Source organism: Poecilia reticulata, linkage group LG6 (assembly GCF_000633615.1).
Source record: "Poecilia reticulata strain Guanapo linkage group LG6, Guppy_female_1.0+MT, whole genome shotgun sequence".
Classification (NCBI taxonomy): Eukaryota; Metazoa; Chordata; class Actinopteri; order Cyprinodontiformes; family Poeciliidae; genus Poecilia; species Poecilia reticulata.
The window spans coordinates 7,175,037-7,196,003 of record NC_024336.1 but is presented as its reverse complement, the minus strand read 5'-3'; the positions used below and the strand labels follow the sequence as shown (position 1 = coordinate 7,196,003).

General features: G+C 42.7%; 1 protein-coding gene across 2 annotated transcripts; it reads right to left on the bottom strand.

Moving 5' to 3' along the window:
- Positions 1-888: 888 nt before the first annotated feature.
- On the bottom strand, positions 889-20,288 carry LOC103465847 (NUAK family SNF1-like kinase 1). 2 transcript variants are annotated; one of them, XM_008411039.2, is made up of 7 exons: positions 18,991-20,288; positions 11,288-11,408; positions 6,202-6,353; positions 4,999-5,064; positions 4,796-4,915; positions 2,994-3,126; positions 889-2,266 (listed from the first exon to the last, which is right to left on the bottom strand). In XM_008411039.2, the coding sequence occupies exons 1-7, from the start codon at positions 19,288-19,290 to the stop codon at positions 1,173-1,175; spliced, it is 1,986 nt and encodes a 661-aa protein (XP_008409261.1). In that variant the 5' UTR covers positions 19,291-20,288; the 3' UTR covers positions 889-1,172. The 2 variants fall into 2 exon arrangements, with proteins under 2 accessions (XP_008409261.1, XP_008409262.1); XM_008411040.2 differs by lacking the exon at positions 18,991-20,288 and adding an exon at positions 15,199-15,265.
- Between the last annotated feature and the right edge of the window lie 679 nt (positions 20,289-20,967).

Genomic DNA, 20,967 nt, shown 5'->3' with positions numbered 1-20,967 from the left:
CTGTGCACTGAAAAAGAACAAGGAGGCGGCTTTTAATTTTCCCTTTTTGAATCTGAGCTGCATATGATTTTACAAGTAGAAGGAAAGAAAAGCAGAAAACCAGAAGTATTTGATCTCTGCTACCTAAGAGATCAACCTTTAAACCCACAGAATAAGGAAAGTCAGTCAGGTATGCTCTGAAGGCCCTGGGTTTCTCCACAATCACAAACATATGAAAAATAAAACTGGTTTCTGGGTGGCCTGGCTTTTCCTTCTCTTTTAAGGAAACAACATACATAATTCTTATTATGAATCAAAAAAGGCACTTCCTACATATTCCTCATATCATACGCATATATAGGACATACACTTTTAAGAAGGTATACTTGCCTATGTGTTACAGACACAAGCATGGTTATATATGTTGGTTAATAATATGTTTATCACTGAGTAATATAATTATATATGTCAGTTTCACCTAAAGAGTTGGAGACAAGGAGATTCCAGTATCAACCAGCCACCCACCAGTTTGGCACCTACAACTAAAGCTTAAAAATATTAATAATAAATAATCATAGTTTTTTTTTGTTTGTTTTTTTTTTGGGATTTTTGTTGTTTTTTTTAGAATTCAGAACAAGACCCTGGTTTGTTTCTTCTTTTAAAAGGAAGTAAAGATCACAAAAGCATGTGCTCTGTGTGAGTTTTAAGGTGCTTTTGTAAACTCAGACTCAGACATGGGTAGTGTACAAAAAGGAGAGCCAACCAGTTTCTGGTTGCTGCGTTTGTGATTCTAACTTGCCTTCTTGCTAAATATGTAAACATGTTCAACGTAGCAGAGTCCACGGCGGGGCAGGACAGCAGACTGGGTGGCATTCTCTCTCTCTCTCTCTCTCTCTCTCTCTCTCTCTCTCTCTCTCTCTCTTTCTCTCTCTTTCTCATGTGCCATCTTAGAGTGTCTCTCTTGTTCACAAAGCCTGGAACATAATTCCCACTGACCAGAGAAGTACACCTGCATGTGTGCATCTGTGTGTGCAAGTGTGTGAGCGCAGCCATATCTTTTGCATCTTTCAGCCCCAGCCTCCTAAAGGTGTATCCCAGTAACACACCGGTCGTTAATGCTGCGCACACTCTTCGTTGCGCACACAGAGTCACAATCGAATCCCTCTGCTTCCTCATGCTCTGCCACCCGCTTGTTAGGTGAGATTGTTGCTGATGTCCAGGGCTTGCTGGTACACCTGAGTCATGTCTTCCAGATCCCCAAGCAGGGAGAAGCTGCCGTTGTCCCCCGGGGAGCCTTTCATTTTGGAGCCGCGACTAAACTTTGGACCTTGGATGGGCTGCGTGGTCTGCAGACCTTTGAAGTTGGCGAGCTGCAGCAGGTTTTCGGCTGAGACGCAAGCCCTGATGTTGGTGCGGAGGTGTGGGGTGGAGGGATGCCACTCGGCTCCACCGAGGGAACTCGGCGATAGCGACAGAACAGAGCTGTCCTCCCCCACGATGCTGGAGGGCCGACTCTGACTGCGGGACAGACCCGAGTCGGTTGTGGGAGGAGGCTCGCCTAGGACCCCTGCCACTGCTGCGGAAGAGGGCAGCCCGCTGTAGGTGGAGTACTTGCCGTTTCGCTTCAGAATGCCCTTCCTTCCCATCGCTCGCTTAGGAGGGGAAGTAGCCAACAGAGACATGCTGGCACCTCCTAAAAGCTCAGAGGATTCACTGCGCTCCGGGGAAGAGTAGTACCCTGATTCCCGCTGTTGGTTGTTTTTCAAGATGCCTTTCTTTGGTAGAGACGGTACCATCTTGGCTGGTGAGCCACCTCCCATCACTGGCTCGTCTTCCTCTCTGTCAGGGCTCGCAGCCTCCTCGCCACCGTCAGCTTGTTGAGGCAGTGCCCCTCGACTCAGCTCCACATCTTCAGGACTGGTGGACCTTTGCTCCTCGGTGACCCTTGTCTTCAAAATGCCCTTGGGTCTCTTCAAACCTGGCTTATCCTCTGCGCCCTCCTGGGACTGGCTAGCTTCAACATTTTCCTTCTTTGATTTCTTGGGCCTCTGCCGCAGGATCTGGGGCACGGCAGCAGCTTTGGCTCCTGCACTACGTGGCTCAGTGCGATTCTGCCAGTCGATGAAACGGGCAAGCATGGGCGAGCCACCGTGGTCGCGCTGGGCCTCACAGTCACAGACGCTGTTCTTCCAGCCCCAGTTTACCCACCAGTGATTGGCTATGTCCTCTACTGTGGCTCGCCGCTCGGGGTTCACCATCAGCATCCAGCGGATCAGTCCACGGGCATCTATAAGCGACGCAATATTGTGTTAGATTGTACCCAACGTTGAAATTACAGGCAAATGTAAAATGTGAAGTGAAGCTTAATAATTTCAAAAACATATGGGAATGTCCAGCTTACTGAATGTATTTCAACAAGAGATGCACCAAGATTTTGGCAGATAACCAGATTCAGCCTATTTTTATTTTCACTGTCCCCAAACGGTGACAGCATTTTTTCCTATCTGAGAATGTACCATAAACTGCACCAGGTCATAGTAACAACATGATTCAATTTGGATGCAGTCACGGAGGGAAGAAGACTCAAAAGTTAACTATTTTCAGTATCAGGGAAATGTTTTTAAAAATTCAAGGATGCAACAGATATGCAAGAAGATTTTTGAAAGGTATAAAGATTCAGCGACATGTCCAGACACGTCATTCAGGCTGGGTTAGGGTTAGAGAAAGCAGGAGAGAGTAGCATGTAAAGCAGATACCAGGAAGGCTGTTCTATGCCCTGTTTTATGTCTTTGATCTTTCGAACTCTCTGTGTTGTGGAACATGGTGCATTTGTAAATGTTGACATCCTTTTGGAAATGTCAGAGATAAGGCTAGGATTTATACTCTCCAGCAATAGCCRATGTAACCTTTTGAGCTAGTAAACATTATAATAACTAGCTCATGTCTATGACCCACACCAACTTCTTGCCCTGAAATATATATTTTTTAAAAGCTTCTCAGGTGGAAAGTCATACCTGAAGACTGAGTGGGCTCTTTGTATTCACCATTGCTAATCTGACGAATGAGCTTCTTGTGGTCTCCCCCATCAAAAGGCATGGTTCCATAGACCAAGGTATACAGCAGCACTCCGAGAGCCCAGCTGTCCACCTGGTGAATACAAAAACCCGGTTACAGACTTATCCATTTAGTGCGAAACAATCTGACGTGCTGTATATATGGCGGATGTCAGCAAAAAATACACAAAGAAGTTGAGGTGTGTTATGCAAGCTAGATGCAGTCATCCAGGCCTTGTTTTGATTAGTGATTCATGGCATGGAAATGTGGAATGAGCTCAGCTCTGCTCAACATCAGATTGGAGCTCCGAGTGGCCCTCTAGATGTTTACAGAGAACCAAATAAACACTAGGTTCACTTTTTTTTTTCACACTATCCTACAACAACATTGCTGTTTAAAAGCTTTTGACACATTTGTCAGATGAAATGATGGCAAATGATGGTGATATGGTGGGAAAATAATTGCTTCCTCTCAGATTAGTCGCCCCCTCTCTCTCTCCTGCCATGTCAGGCAGGAGCAAAAATGTTCGAAGCGCCAGCCTAATGCATTGTGACATTCTAAGATGTTACATAAGAGTTTATGCTTTGTGACGTTAAGAGGTACGGGGGCACGGAGTAAAGTGGTGGGAGCGCAAGAATAATAAGACCAAAGGAGATAGCTGTATTGGGATATTTTGAATTCCTCGCGGCTTTACTGGAGAAAAGATCATGACCTGTTTCTAGGCGTCTGTGTCCATGACAGAAACCGACAGATTCTGTGCGTTGATGTCAGATTGCAGGGAACACTCACACGGTTATTTGCTTTCCTCTGGGGGGTAGCTAAGGTTGTAAGAAGTAGACGAGGAAGAGGAAATCAGATAAGACCAGTAAAAGAGCTGGTGTACTTCCTGTTAGGTTTTGGACCTGCATCAAGAATGCCCCGCTCTTCGGTCACCATTGGTCAATTGTGTTGGAGGCGAGACCGGGTGCATACTTTTCTGGTGTTCTATTTTTGATGCTCGTGTTCGTTCTGATTTGCAGCCTCGCCCCGAGTGCGGTTCTGTAATTTCGACAGCAAATGGGTTTTCACATCCCTGAGTAAATTATAGTGACTCACACTAATCTGGAGAGTGAACAGATTTGAACAGGTTTTACAACTGAGACACAAGTGGAGTTATAGTTTATATAGCTTTTTGGAGGCTTTTTTTTTTTTCTTTTTACAAAAAGCAAGATATATGAGAGATCCAGAATTTCAGCTTTAATCCAAAATCATCTTCTGTGTGGAACTATGCCGTCCCCTTGCAAAGGTTTTCATACCCCCAAACTTTTTCGCATTCTGTCACCTTGCAGCAACAAACTTTGGTGTATGTTATTGAGAATCTATGAGATAAATCAACACAAGATGGTACATATTTGTGAAATGGAAGTAAAGTATGCGACCTCTTCAGAGGACATTGTCTAAACAGACAAGCTGCACAAGACAAGCATTCATCACAGAAGAAGAAAACTTGTAATTGGCCACTGGTTTGACCAAGTATTGACCAAGAGAAGCTGAATGCAGACGCATAAAATGGACACAAATTTTTAAACTATCACTTTAATTATGCACTGAAATCTTATCAAGATAAATGTGAGATTGTGGTTGCAATGCAAAATGTATTGTAAATACTTCTACAAGGCACCGTTTGTGAAAGCTTCAAACCAAAACCTATAATTAAGTGTGTGACTACGACTGAGCGTAGATCACAACAGTCTGAATCATTGCTTGCTTCACTGAGCCTCACCTCCGGGCCACGGTATGGTCTTCCATTGACAATCTCCGGTGAAGCATAAAGGGGGCTTCCACAGAAAGTTTGCAGCAGCTTGTCCTTATGGTAGAGGTTGGACAATCCAAAATCAGCAATCTGTGGACACACGATTAAGTGATTCTTGTGCGACTGATAAAACTTCGCAGACCCTTTGACGTACGTACAGGAGAGCAACTCACCTTAATATTACAGTTTTCATCCAGTAGCACGTTTTCCAGTTTCAGATCCCTGTGCACCACTCCATTCTGGAAAATCAAAGAAAGCAATCCGAGTGATGCATCAACACATTTATTTATCCGTCATCCTCCCATTGTTGTTGCGTAATGATTTACTCTGACTAGCGTAGCTTGTGACTCTCTGGGGAAATCAAGGCGTCCTGTTGGTCTAGTTCAATTTTAATTGCTCCTGTGCCCTCTGGGGTCCTTCTGTTGACATCTGCTGCGATTTCCAGTTTAAATCAAGTCACATGTGTCACATAAACATAAGCCTGTAATTATGGGGCCTGTGCAAATGATGTTCTCACAGCACTTAGAGAACATGGTATTAAAATAACAATCCTGATAATGGCTGGGTTTAAGCAAACATCTAGGAATTAACATGTGGTACGCAGAGCCGCACTCAGATGTGGAGGAATGACTTCATTCGCCAACCCCCCCCACCCCCCCGCCAGCTTGCGCCGATGATCTGCGAGGCATCTCGCATTGGTTGTCGTCTAGCACTCCGCTCGTGTTCACATGACTCTGATTGGTGGATGTGAGGGAAGAAGTGATTGCTTGCTTGTCGTGTCAGTGACTCACACCATCCCACCCGGCGGGAGGCTGCACTCACTGGTGATGAGTCATCATTTATGGTTGTCTGGGACTCTCCTATCTGAGGACAATGACATCAGGTCCCATCTCCAGCTGGGACGAGCATGACAGCTTTGGGGCGGGAGCATCCAAACAAGCTGTGTGACCTAAGGGGGGGTTTTCACAATGGGCTCCATGCTGCTCGGTGTGGAGTGTGGGTTGAAATGGGGGTGTGGCTGGCACTAAATCTCCTGGGAGGGAGGGGGGGGAGCTCAAGGGAGATCCTGGAGTGTCTATCAAGAGTGTGAGCACAGAATGAATGTGTGGTCTATAAAAGGAGTGTAAGCCTGAATTAAGCTGGCCCATGTTCTTTCTTCACTTAACTAAAACAGATGACTCTTTAACCCCAATGTGCCAAGAAAAGCACGCAGTGCAGTGCCGGCAGATTATCTGACTACACAGCTAACTTTGCGCAGAAAGCTTCCTGTTCCAATTAGCCTGGAAACCAAAGCCTGTGTTGGGGTGTGAGAGGTAAAGAGTTTCACCTGTGTGTGTTTATCTTCATAAAACGCTGGTTGAATATGCTTTTCTCACCTTGTGGCAGTGGTGCACAGCAGAGACTATTTGTCTGAAGAAGTGTCGTGTCTCCCGCTCACTAAGGCGCCGACGCTCGCTGATGTAGTCGTACAGCTCCCCCTTACTGGCATACTCCATGACAATCACAATCTTGTCCTTGTTCTCAAACACTGAAACATAAATCGAGCAGAGGCAAACTTTTAGGGTTTGAACAGGTTGAATTTAGACTAGAAACAATTAAATGACAAAAGAAAACAAACAAAAAACGGTGAATATGACCAATCCTGTGAGCCCCATTTTAGCTTTGGAGCAGAACTCAAAATTACAGAGCTGCACATTATCTTGACAGCTTTCCCAAAGTTACGTCATCCAAACCCCATCTCACATGCCTGGCTTCTACACAACATTGCAGAAGGAGGCTGTTAATTCAATCAAGCTCCATATTCACAGAAGAAAACAGGTGGAGAAAAGAAAACTAAAAGAAAACAAATGAATGAGGTAAGAGTCAGCATGATATGAGATAAATAGTGGATTAAAGGCACCCACTTTACAGCATGTAAAAAACAACTTTTACATTTAACCATACTGTGATCTCTCTAAAGAAAATTTGGGGAAAAATAAGATTGGCAATTCTTTTGGTTTGACAAAAGTTAAAAAAAATAATTGAAAATTTTCCCTTTTAGAATAACACTATTATATTGTTCAGCTTCAACCAATTTAATGTATTTTGGACTTTAAAATATCTATGATGCATTGCAGTCTCCAGACTCTAAAAACCTTAAGAGAACAACTCTTTTATTTGGCTCTGACTGAAGGTTATGACTTCAGGTTTATTAGCGGCTTATGTTTAGGCACACTGCATTCTCACAGTGTTGTCAAATTGTTTGTAAGTTGTGTGCCACTTTGTTGCAGTTAGTTTTACTACCATATATCTAAAAATGCTGATACAAAAAGTGGTGAACGTTTCTTTACAGCCAGCCTTAAAAGTAGTTTTTATTTTGAAGATTCAAATGCAGACTTTTAGGTTTTGGACTGAGGATGTATGAAAACGGTCCAGACTTGACAACTGTAACAATATCTTTAGCACAGTGTGTAGTAAAAATAATCATTAGCACTGTTAGTGGCTAACGGTTAGCCAGCTGCAAAGTACCGGTGAGAAACCTTTTAGTTGACTCCACAATGTGGCAATTTAAGAAGTACTCAAACATAACAAGGTATAAGGTTTAAATCACAAATCTTCATGTTATCGGCTCACAATATCTGCTTAGTGTCTTTTCACCTGACAAATTCACATGCTCATATCGCATTTTTAACTTCATATCCCCAAAGTTATGCTAGCGCTTTTACTGATTGACTGAGTAGCCTGAAGCAGTTCACAAAAAGAGAACAGATGTATCTAAAGTTGAGAGTTTAAATTCCAAAACCGTTCCATTTATGATGCGAAAGTAAAATCGTGGCAACGCAGCATCTTACTACCCCACTGCAAATCATTAAACACATAATTGTGTGTCATATCTTTGGCTTATCAGTGTAAGATTTCAGCTTTGGAAATGTAGCTGGTCTATGAGGAATGACAGTGGTTAGGGGGGGAAAAAAATGAGTACGTGACAACGGCACAGTCAGTCATGTTGCTGTGTATTGTGAGTGTTGATTTTCCCACACAGCAGGGTTACTGAGGGTGAAGACCTCCACTTTCTGCACCCTTGAGTGAACACCTTCATAGTCTGTCCCTGTCTTTTTTTTTTTTTTCCTCTCCCAGGGTCCTTTTAAATATATAATCCTCTACAAAAACACACGGTTGTTGAGTGATGTTAATGCTCCCTGATTGTGACTGTCTGGCTGCTTGGGAAACAGCAGACGGTTGTAAGCCATTGCATTCCGCAGGGCAAAGACGATCCTGCCGTCTGATTGGTGGACAGAGTGGGGACCTGGGGTGACATTCACACTGATCCTTGATGGGCTTGTGCTTGGCGAGCCAATTCTCAGCTTGCACTCCCATTTACCTTTAACCTCTGGTGGCGAAGTAATTACCTAGCTTACATAAGTCAGGTTTGTTACGGTCTGCTGGGAATGCCAACCGACGTTACGGTTTCTTCATCACTCACTGAGCTTTGTTCGTATGTCAAACCTTCACATCTGACTAATTTGCACCTATTGTTCATTTGCCTGTGTTGATGGAAGGCTTCTGTCGCAAACTTTCAAAGAGATAAATATATATTACAATAAAATGATAAACAAACATTAAAAATGTTTAGTCACAATGTAATGCAGGGTTTCGCTGATTGGGATGTGAAAAGAAAACAAGTTGTTAATATTTACATTCCTGCCGCTTCGATGTCTTGCGGAATTATCCCTAATGTATTTCTTTCCACTTTGACTTATTGGCCTACTTTGGTGCACAACTTTAGAAATAGCTGATTCAACATAGGAAGTAACAGAAACAAAATATCTGTATGTAAGGTTCATAATTATTTAAGGCAGCTCAACTTGTTGGACTTGGCTGTTCAACCTGAGCTTGATTAAACAGTTCCTCAGTCAAAACTTCATTTGTCTTGTTAAACTATTTTTGTGTGTCAAAGTCTAAAGTACAAAGATGTACAGATAAATTAGCTTGTGACTGCAACTGAACCATTCTTTGCATTATAATTCCCGCATGCTGACTGTGCAGTTGGAAGTTCATAATTCAGTTAACAAACTATACTCAGGAAAAAGGAGGTCGGAAGAAGCAGAGAGACGTGAGAAGCAGGACATCAAGACCTATCTGCAGTTCGTAAAAGAGAGAGCAAGACCCATAGCAAATAACAGGAAGGCTGAACAGTTGGCCTGTTTATCCTTTTGGGGTTTCCACTTTGTTTTTTTTTTTAGAAATGTGATCAAGATTTTTGGAAATTTCTGCTGTTTTAAAGATCTGCTTAGTGAAGGAGAAATAGACTGGTGTTTGCCTGTAGCAAAAGACAGTTTAAAAGCCATCTTCTTAATAGTTTTTTCCTCATTTTGAATCTGATGCCGACACATATCTTCTTATATTGTTATTCTTAAAGAGAAATCATAATTGGTTGAAACTGGTACTGTCCAGAAAAAGGCGCAAAACGGAAATTGATCTGAAAATATTGACTGGTGAGTCACAAATTTTACTACTGAGTCACACCAAAATTAATGTTGCAAATAAATCCTCATATCGGTGTACTTGTTGCAATCCAGTAACACCGTCACTGCACGTACTCAGCGATAACTTTGCATATCTTAGCCTGAAGTAGGTCATCGCTACACAAAATTGTTCTCTTAAATGTCATATTATTCAGTTAGAGTAAAAATGACTAACTTTAAACATCATATGCAGCTAGGAAGAAGACGTGTAAGCAAATATTTTTCTAATCTCACTTTGTTTCAGACTGTGTTAGTTTGTTCAATTACACGAATCCACAAAGCCGACACTTTGTGTAAAAAGTAGGGCACAAACGCGCAGCGGAGTAACGTTCGCTTCTAAGTGCCCCACTCAGCATGCTGACGAATGCAAAAATATAAGGGAGTGGTAAAAATCCATCTTCACGCACACATCTGGTTCAGCTTTGCTTCACACAAGGCAGTTAGCAGGGGCTGTTGTAAGAGGGTGTTGCCGGGTACACAAATCTCTGGGCCTCCTATATATGTGCTACAAGTGAGCGAGGCCTGGGTGGAGGCCAGGCCACAACAGTAAACGCTGGCTTTGGGGAGAAACACCAAAGAGTGAAAGCAACGAGTCTGGTCGAGACTGCTAGCGGAGCTGGTCGCTTATAAATGAGGTCGAGACTAACAAAAAGCCCGATATGGGCTCCTCGGAGTTTACAGAGCTGCGTGTTCTTTTAATCATTCCCTCAAAAGACACATAAAACTCTGCTGCTATTTAGCAGCTGATTACTGGCACGTTCCCATGACAAATTGTGTTTTTTTATGCACACATTAGTGATAATGATCTGGGGGACTTTGTACTTGGACAAAGGACAGAGGGCAAGTCTGATTGGGCAACGACACCGAACCTTTTGGTTCTGGGGTTTCTGTCTCAAATAGGGTTGATGCAGGCAAAATAAAAGTCACAACAAGTAACTTATACAGCCCCTGCCCTGTGACCTTAACTAACTACACATTGGCCAGACTATATAAAAAAGCAATGATTAACTACGAGCAGTGCTTCAAGCATTCAATGCAAATTGTTCAGTGGGGTCACCATTAATTCTAATCTCTGTTTTCCTTCTTTGAGGTTAAGGTCATTCAAAAAGGGCTCAAAAAAACCCGGAAGTTCCACAAAAATAAATATCTGTGCTGTCTGGGCCTGATGTGAAAGCTTTGATATTTACAGAGTTGCTTTCTGAAGTACGCTGACGGTTGCCATTGCTCCAGGGAAGACTTAAGGATTTTCCTCCCACTGCATAAGCACTGGACCAGAGTCAAACTGGGAGCAGGCCTAGGTCACAGAGGTCAATCCAGTGACACATAAGTTACACACTCTTACACACAAAGGCACGCACACACAACAACAAAACCTCTTAAACTGACACAGTTACACCGGGACACACACGCATACACACACACGCACACACACACACACGCCCGAGTACAGTCTGGCTCCCAGCTGCAGTTGTCTCTAAGTATCAGCAGATGTCTGGCTCTGAGATCAAGACCAGAGAAGACAAGGGATGAGACCGCTTGGATGTGGGAAAGGAGATCCCTTAGAATATCACCCCACATACACACACATGCGCGCGCACACACACATACACCCCCACACACACACACACACACACCCACACACACACACACACACACACACACACACACACACACATTAAGAGAAATCCAGACACACACTGCCAAAAACCTTCCTGGCTTTTACTGGTCCAGGCAGCCAGACAGAGGAGATGAATAACATCCCAGATCTGTAGCCTGGGACTTATTATGACATATGCATGTCAAAATAATGACAGTCCTGCAGCTTGGCCACAAGTGCTACATGTGTTGGAGGAAATATGCATTTTGGATTTGTGTGTTTTTTCTCATGTGTCTTCAGGATGTACAAGTGTCTGATTTTTTAAATATATATTTTCCAGACGCTGCGCTCGCTTCTCACCTTCGTATATAGAGATGATGTGTGGGTGGCGGAGGGATGACATGATTTCGATCTCTCTGCGGATGTGCACCATGTCCTGCTCATCCTTGATCTTCTCCTTCCGAATTGATTTGATCGCCACCTGGAAAGGGACAAAAAAAAAAGAAAAGAAAAGAACCACGCACTTTCATTAGATAACTTGAAGAAGTTTAAAATAGATATTTTTGGCTTCTGCACAATAAGTCAGATTTCCTGTTTTTCCCCCTCTAAACCTAGCAAATAAGCTTAATTTTAGCAGGAAATTGTTAAATAGGAACAAATTAAAGTCACACGCATTATCTTATCAGTGACCTTTAACATGTACGCAGTCATTTCACAACGCATGCGGCACGCTGTGTAAAATCAATCAGTCTCAGTCAAAATATGCGCCCCAGAAAAAGATAGGTCATATAAACCTATATGTATAAAACACATAATGGAACCTTGTTTGTATATTTAAGCAGATATCAATCAACAATACAAATTAAGCTATGATAAGTCCCCCAATTCATTTTTAACGAAAACATTCACAGGAAAAAAAACACACTGGGTTCCTTATCAGCGATCTACATGGGAGCCTTGGGTAATAAGCTGCAGAACAACAACAAAAAAAAAACCTCACTTGCTTTACTTATCTACTGCTCCATTTATACCAATAAACGCTGAGCCGCTCACTCATAGCACTGCTGACTGATTCTAGATGCTGTTTTACAGTCACTCTGGCACAAAGTAATGCTCGGTGCTAAATGGAATTTATAATCATAATCCCAGCACCCTCCTTAAATTTAACGTTAGCAGATAATCATTTTTCCACATCATAATAAGTGGCAATGTTTACAACAGTTAGCTGAAGCCTGAAGAGAACTGATCGTTTCAAGATGCACCTTTGCTATGTTCCAGTTTTGGTCGTATCATCCCCAAAGTAAAAGGAGGCGTCTGATGTTGGGACATTTTCCGTCTAACTTCTGGTCATCTGAATTTGCACTTCATTTGATTTCAGAAAATAAAAGCAAGGTGTTTGTCCTTTTGACGTTTCCGGGTGCTTTTTAATGTCGATAATGCTAACCATGCTAATTACTATTACAAGATGTTGGAGAAAGTTTAAATTGTCAGCTATTTGATCATTTTCTCTCTTTTGACCTGCACAACTCAGCTTCTGAAACAATGGAAAGTCAGCACTTTACCAACAAATATCAGAAATAGGCAGCAAACTAGGGGTGCACCGATTTATCGGCCAGCCGACTTATCGGTGCCGATGGCCTAAATTTAGGAAGATCAGTGATTTTTACATGTGAAGCCGATCTTATCCACCAATGTTATCAACCTCAGCAAAGGTCCTAAAATCAAATACTGTCCTTTTCTTTTCTCCTGTGAGAGAGGTTTGACTGACAAACCGGTCGACCAGGTCATGTCTGCACATTTACAGTTAACAATAGTCACCCCATTGTTGCCAATTCAGCAACTTTCTTGATATATTGAGCTACATTACAGACGAAAAACTGGAATCGATAAGTTAGGCTTTTTAAAAGATCGGCGATCAGCCAGAAAATGAGGGGTGCAGTCGGTGCACCCCTCAAACAAACTTTTGTAGTATGACAATAAAGGATGATGTTCAACATCCAAACTGCACAGTCTTTGTCAGGTTTTGCATATGCTTCAAGGACCTACAAAAAAAAGGTTATCATCAAATGAATCCATTAAAGGAGAGGTCATCATGTCAATGTGCTAAAAGTAAGCGGACTCCTCCAAAAGACAACGTGTTGCTATTCAAAAAGTCCTTCAGAGGACACTAATCACAACCTGGCAACCCACTTTTAGTCATTCTAATAAAGAACCTTAATTCAAAGCAGCTGCTAAAGCTGTCCTGCTGGGAGTTTCAAGCAGGAATCAGAAGAATGAGCGGACGTTGAGAAAGTGATTCATTTCACTTGGCTTGTTAAATGGGCCTGAAATCGGAAATCCAGCTGCTACAAACAACACTTGATTTGATGATTCTTCAATGCTGCTGGCCTGCCAACAGCCACAACCGTAGGCATCAAAACCACTAACCTATGCTCTTCATAAATGACAACTTAGCGGCACTCTTCAAATAAACCAATTGAGAGCGCGCAGGCTAGCACATCACACTAATTGCAGCCTAAACATCCTGGATCAAGTCCTGGGCTTTCTTTGATCAGGCCTGTATAGAGTCTGTTCGCTCTAAATACTGTTAGTTTAAACTTTTGTCCTCTCCTTGCAAAGCGGCTGCCTTCGAAAGGAGCCCACGGAGGGGAAACCACAAGCGGTAGCGAGTGCCAAGCTAATTACCATGTACATCAATAAAAATAACCCCAATCCGGAATAACTCCCTTCCAGACCATGCCTTGATTACACAGAATTTAAAGACATTAAACTATAACAAACGTAGCAGCGGATTTGTATGCTGTGTTCCTAATTTGTTGCTTTGAGTTGTTTTTGTTTTTTTTGTTAAATGGCAAAAGCAGTCCAAAATGTGGTATTATTGAATAAATGATTTAAAAAAACTATCCAAACTAATTTGCCCAAATGTGAAAAGGTAATTTCCCACCTTGTTAAATCATGAATGCTGTCATAAAAAAAAAAATAACAGCGTTTTTTTCATTTAACTTTCACGAGCCATACTGTGGCCTGATTACTACCCAACCTGTAAAATAAAAAGAAATCTCTTAAACAGAACCTGCCAGACAACGTGAAGTAGGCTCAACTATCAAAATAAGCAAAGAGGAAAAACAACATCACTGACATCTATTAGTCCGGAAATGATCACAAACCCATTTCTAAAGCTCTGAGACTTCAGGAAGAGACTTTCACACAACAATAGTGTAGAGCTGCATAATACGTAGACCCTCAATCTCAATCAATCAATGAATTTTTAGTGCACATCTATATATATCTAAAACCTTTGACCAATGATCATTTGACCAATACGTCTCCCTTAGTGCCACTTAAATCATATTTCTGTAGCGGCTGAGATGCTTGGAAAGTGGGGTAATGGCAAAGAAAGAAAATGAATCAGGAAAGGGAAGGGTTAATGTCAGTCAACATTGTAATCACAATTTTGAGTAATAGTATGGGATTCAATATTTTCCTGAAATTGTTCAGCACTACTTTCTAGGAATGGTCGATGTATCAATTCAATCCAAAGCCTGACCATTCATCCAGTAGGTCACAAAAGAAGTGACATACATTACAAAAGCTTCATGGAAATTGTACCAGTTGGTTAAGTTTAAGGGGTAATTATTTTATACACATTGACCTAGATTTGTTTGCATCATCAGTTCTAAACATATTTTGTATTCACTACTTTTGTCAGACAGTCACGCTTAAATTATCTGAAATATTTAAGTGTGGCAAAACAAAAAAAAAAGCTAAATTAAAAAAATCTGTAAGGAGGAAACTACATTTTCACAGCACAGTGCCTTTCCCTGCTAGAATGGCAATAATCAATCTTCATCTGCAATTTTATTCTAACTTATTGAATGACCCTTTTCTCCCTCATTTGGGCTTGAGACGATGCCAGGTATTACTATCCCGGAGCTCCTCATGTTCCCATGCCCAGGACTCGACGTGGATCATTTAACAGGATTGTGGATCAACTCCTTGCCAGGCTGGCTGACACAACTACGCTTGTTCTTAAGTGGATCCCCTATTACCATCAGTCACAGTAAACAGTCCTCGGCACTGCTGCCCATGTTGCCCCATGCCAAGATTTGGGGGAGACCTCCACCCTACCCCCTCCAGCCCCCAAAACCCGACCTACGCTCTAAAAGGAGCTTGTTTGAAGTGAAAATTCGCGCCTCGCTTCAGTAGAGCCTGACATCTTCCAGTGCTTTCTCAGGCTATTAAAACAGATAAAGTATTCATCACAAACTGACCCGTCCGCGTGTTGTCTGAAGGTCTTGATCATCCGCTGTGCTGACTGCACGTCTGAGTCACTGAGCAGAGAGAGAGAGAGCGAGAGTGGGAGGAAGAGGCCCGTCACTTTTCCAGAGAACTTTATCCTCAAACACAGCCAGGAATCATAATACCTCATCAACGGCACCACATATAGCAGAGGAATGTCAGAGTTTCTTTCCCCTTCTGCACCTCCCCATTGAAGCCATTATTGGAGAATGATGTAATCTGGTGCTTTAAGATCACTTTTATATAGCTCTGTATTCCCTTCAACTTAGGCAGCCCGCCTCTTGTTATTGTGCTGGGGTTCCCTTCATCCCTTGTGCTAACAGCTCACCTCCTCCTGTCTCTGATGATTCCTCTATACAGGATATTAACCTTCCCTCCCATTTCATTTCCTGCTGAGGATGGCCTTTCATGTGTCGGTGTTCATTTCAGGTTTGCCTGTCACCACGTCTTTTTTACTACAGATGTCATTTAATACATCTAGGGGCTAAGCCAATCTTCTCAGGGCATGCTAACTCAAACAAGGTTGTCACATTTTCACACGATGAAAGAGTTCAACTTCGTGCAGTCGCTGGATTCCAGCTCTTTGCAACATATGGCTGTCCAGATTAAAGCAGACGCTCCGTTCTACTTTCACACTAAATGCCCTGCATCTAATCAATCTTCATCCAGAGCCATACGGTTAATTCCATCACACGCACAGACACACATGGAATCACGGCTTCGTCCATTTATCTCATCTGTCAGTTCCTGTGATTGAATCTGAGGAATGAGTCGAGTTCGAAATGACTGTTGTTATCTACCATATGGACACGAGGGACTTCCTCTGGGTTAAAGGTCGAGTAAGCTCTGACCGTGTAACGTCAGATGCGCGTGGTGAGGAAGTCATGCTCTGTTACTGCTGCGTGTGCAGACCCTTTATGCTCCATGAGGGGAGAAAATCTCTACGTAAAAAGGTGATGAGGTACATTAAAGTCTTAAGAAGTTAAAACTGCGATGATTTTATGATAAAAAAATAAAGTTCTACAGCTTATGGTTCACATGCTAGACAGTGTGTTAGTGACTGGGCAATAGATAACCACAGCACTCCCCCTCAGCCCTCTTGTTGCTGTACACTGCCAGACAGCTTTTTTTATCTCTTTAAACACTATCCTGCACTACATCAAATCACAGTCATCATCACAATAGCATTCTGTGCAATATCACAATGTCAATGTACATTATAGTTCAAGTTTTAGGCATTAGGGCTCAGCATGTTGATGTGGGCTAGTTGGATGCATTGTCTTTACAGGGGCAGTGATCTTTGGTTTCCAGCCACATACTGCCATTTTATAGCACAATCAAAAAACTGTTACCTTCAGTTGTTCTTAAAATGCTGCATATATCAAACATGATTTAAAAGAAAGCTGAATTTGAATTTTAACACCTTGAAATTGTGCCTCTGTCTCTTTAAGAAACTTGTTCCGACATTCCGCTTTTGGGAAGTCATCACAACATGGCTCCACTACTAACCCTTCAACAACGCTTTTACCAGCGTCACGCTGAGAAGTAGCTCGGCAGACTTGTACTTCCACCAGGTGTTTGCTAATTGCTGCTGACTAGTCTGAAGGAGCTGAGCGGGGGGAGGTGCAGGGCTGCCGTTCCCTTGCGACGTCCAAGCTCCGTGAGGTGGGAGCTTGGACGCTGCAGCTCTGAGGAAGAGCTTTGTCCTCAAAGGCGGTGCTCAGTCCACCCGTGTGTTTTGCACAGCTCAGTGGTTGCCACGGACGATTAAAGGATTTCTCAAACATGCATGAAAGAATCAAAGCAACACTCCAGGTGGGCTTTTAATGAAGAAACATTCAAAACCTACTACCTGAACCCACGTTTCTCACAGTTTGAATAGCCGACAAAGACAAATACATGTCAAAAGATGTTCATCATCCCACCTCCCTCTGCTGGGAGGGAGGTGGGATGGCACGCAGGTAATGACCTTGCGTGCAGGTCATTACCTGCGTGCATGCAGGCTTTCACGGAAAGTTCCACATGTACTGCTAGAGTGGGGACAGGGGTCATATTTTGCCATGATGTCTAAGCCTGTAAGGATATATCAGCAATGGGCGGGTTTGATATGATGCACACAGCTTATCAGGCTTAAAAAAAGAAACAGAAAGTGGCCTGCTGACTTAAAAATAAACACACACTGGTCTCCAGCATCTTGTATAATCTACAACATTTAGACAGTGGCATTAGTTTCTTGCATATTTTGGACATTTTCTAAGCCTATAGTTTTCAAACTGTGGTACAAGTAACACTTTTAATACCTGGGTAGCAACAATAGGTCTTCAAGTGAATATCTGAAACAAGTAAGCTAAAAAGCACCAACAGCCGAAAAGATTAATGACTCAAAATTTCAAACTTGAATCTGGAAATGCCATTAAACTTAAAATACAGTTTCAGGTGAGTTCAAAAACCAGTGGGATTTGCTAATTGATAAGAGTTGTTATATATGTTAATACCAATGTATTTCACTGCATGACAGTAGGCACATGTCCACTGAAGGAGGTTGGTCAAAACTGCAAATAAACTTAGTTAATGGAGGTTATCACTAAGCTTGACATCCAAGGCAGCCATGTTGGATTTGGAGTCAGGGCTGGTCGGAAACCTTCAACTTTCCCATTTGGAATTTGGCATCAGAGGAACTTTCTGTTCAATTGACTGACATGAAACCGGGAACGTTTTCATTTAATGTTCTTGTTTCTTTTTTTATGACCTAACACAACAAGCCCAAGTTCTGTTGTAGTACTTTTGAGCAACAGTGTGGAAAAACTTGGGATACTTGATATTTACAGTGTTGTCTTTGAGAACCATCAGACCGTGGGCGTTACCAGACACATCTTCTGTGGCCTAATAAAACTTCCAAATGCAATTTCCACCAAAGGTTGCCACTTTTTAAAGAGCCTATAAAGATTCACTTGAAAAGGTTATAAAGAAGTCTGATTCATGGAGTAAAAATATAAAGGAAAATAATAATAAAAAAACCCTAATGAATTATACATTGCATTTGTAGGTAGCATTGTGAAGTTGGTTTAAAAAAAAAAAGACAGAAATGTTGCATATGTGAATCTGGAAGTAGTAAAGTTTAACAAAATATCTCCTTCAGCTTCTAAGTGGAGTATGGTTTTACTCATTTAGATCACAAATGTAGCAGAAAATTAATCCTTTCTTCTTCTATTTATGAAGTGTTTCCCTCCTCTTTTTTTTTATTAGTCATATTGTTGTTTACTTGCTTGGAGCACACTGACAACAGAACCAGAACGTTTGCATATAAACTGGAAGTACGGGTCTGGGTTTCATATTCAGCTCTTGTGGCCCAGTACTACTTTGTGTGTAGCGACGCCCCTGCGCTGGACGTAACCACATCGGAACAAAGGAAAATGACCTCTGAGGTATCATATTGAGGGCAACTTCACAGCAGTCGCATCAGTCTGTCAGTAGCCGGATTTGAACCCTAACATCCGGTCGGGAGGCCGCGCGCAGGACAAGGCGTGTGCTGCACAGCTTCCCGGCCCCACGGGTCTTATTTTTGAGCGTAGGGGAAATTCCCGACGGGGTGGCAAGGGGACAAGCGTGTGCCTCTGACTGCAACACTGCACTTCCTCCCAGACCGGTGTCGTTTGCAGAGATTTCTGACAGTATGCGTTTAAAACCGGCGTCTGGGGCGCACAAAACCCCACAGTGAGAGGTTATTTACAGCTGCTGAGGGGCGGCTTGTTAAGTGGGCTCACCTCTCTGCCGGAGTGCCGCTCAATGGCCTTCTTGACTTTGCCGTAGGTGCCTCTTCCCAGCGTCTCCAGGAGCTCGTAGCGGTGTTTGAGGTTGTGCTTGTGGTGGTGCTTCTTCACGCCCGAGTTCCGCCGTCCGTCGCCTTGTGCCGGGGTCTCCTCGGGTGAGGCGCCGGCAGGTGAGGCCGGAGGTGGAGTCGGAGGGGAGGGGACACCCGCCGCCGGTTTGCCCGCTGCGCTTTGACCTCTCAGGGACTCGGGACGGGCGGCGCCCCGGTGGGGTGATAAATAAGCGGTCTCCATTTTACTATAGGGAGGCGTTTTAAACAATCTTCTCAACTGTTAAATATATTTAAACTACTAACTTAAACTAATCAATACGATAATACTTAAAAGACCTAATAATAGTAATAATAAATAAATAAATTACAAGTCATAAAGCAAATGATATTATCACATATGGAATCTAATATTTACTGATTGTCTTTGATCGAAGAAAACAAACATTTCTTCTCTTAGCTATTTTATGTTATAATCGCGTTATAATCGACTACTAATGAGGCGCGCTGATCTAAAATGGTCACTCTATAATAACTAATAGGCATACAAATTAAATTATAATGCCAGCAATGTAGCTAATAAAACATAGACTATTCTGTGTTCAGATTTCGACAGCAAGGCTGCATGTCGCAATCTGACCACGCTTTCGTTTTTGACAAATACTGGCTATATTATCTCTGCATGCTGAAGAAAAAAGAAAAGAAAGAAGAAAAAAAAACATAAATAAACTGGCACGATCTAACTGTGGTCAATTCTATGTTGTTCACGTCATCTGTCGTCCTACACTTTGCCAGCATCACAAGAAAGGCGAAAAAGCTGCGACGAAACCGGCGTTTTGGGTGAAGATGACCCTCATTGTGTCCACGGCCCAGGTACACAGCTCCCTTCATTCATCAAGAGGCTGTCTATTGTGCGTCTGCATGCTCCGGGCTCTGCTCGGCGGCGGTGGGAGTACGCTGTGCTCGGACTCTGTCTCACGCTGACGCGCTGTGGATACTGCCATGGTCGTTTTCGCTGCGCCCCTTCTTGTTTTTCCCCTCTCCTTCTTCGTGTGCCCTTCTTGTGTTTCTCCTTCCCTTTCTCTCTCTATACACGGCGTGAGGGGCCGTGAAGAAGGAATGCGAGATGATCCGAGATCGGAGGCGGAGTTTTTCGGCAGACCTCCTCCTGCTCTCTCCTGCCTTTCCTTCCAGCGGTCTTGTCCCACATACGCTGCTTGCCCTCTTCTGACATGACCACGCAGGGGCGTAGCCAGGTATTACAGTGTTGTTGGCTACAGTAATTGCCCCGTTTATCTCCCATTGCAGTGGCACAGTCTTAATCTGAAAACTTTAGGAGAGAATAAAGGGGGTGAACAATGCTGATTTTCTTAAAGCTGCAGTATATAACTTTTACTAAAAGTAGTTTTTGACATTTGTTGAAACTGTCACTATGTCATGACAGTATGGTATGAGGCAGACGGTCTGTGAAAAATTCCGCTCCTCTGCTTTCTCCCAGGGCTAACTAGAAACAGCCAATCAGAGCCAGGAGGCTGGTCTTTGCGCTTATCAATCACAATCCCCTGTGATGCTGTTCATCCTACCTCCCCCCTTTGTTCTCTGCTACTGCTACAGCTTTTTCCTGTTGTGAATGCTAGGCTAGTTAGCATGGACACTGATGACGGGATCTCTGTAACGGTTTGTTGTGTCTTTGCCATTAGGACATTTAGCAGCGAGTACTTTACGTTGATTTACAGTGTTAAGCCCCTCCTCCTGGCTCTGATTGGCTCAGGGAGGAGGTGGAGGAGATCGAACTTTTTACACATTACTTGTCTCATGACATACTGTATGGTGACAGTTTTAATAAATATGTAAAAAGACAAAACAAAAAACTTTATATATATATATATATATATATATATATATATATATATATAAAAGT

What these genes read in the sequence shown, in the direction of transcription:
- LOC103465847 (XM_008411039.2), bottom strand. Translation starts at nt 19,290, where the DNA reads ATGGAGACCGCTTATTTATCACCCCACCGGGGCGCCGCCCGTCCCGAG. An exon ending in AGCGGCACTCCGGCAGAGAG is followed by an intron (nt 11,409 to 18,990) that starts GTGAGCCCACTT and finishes GTCCCTTTCCAG; the next exon opens with GTGGCGATCAAATCAATTCG. An exon ending in CTGTGCACCACTGCCACAAG is followed by an intron (nt 5,065 to 6,201) that starts GTGAGAAAAGCA and finishes TTGATTTTCCAG; the next exon opens with AATGGAGTGGTGCACAGGGA.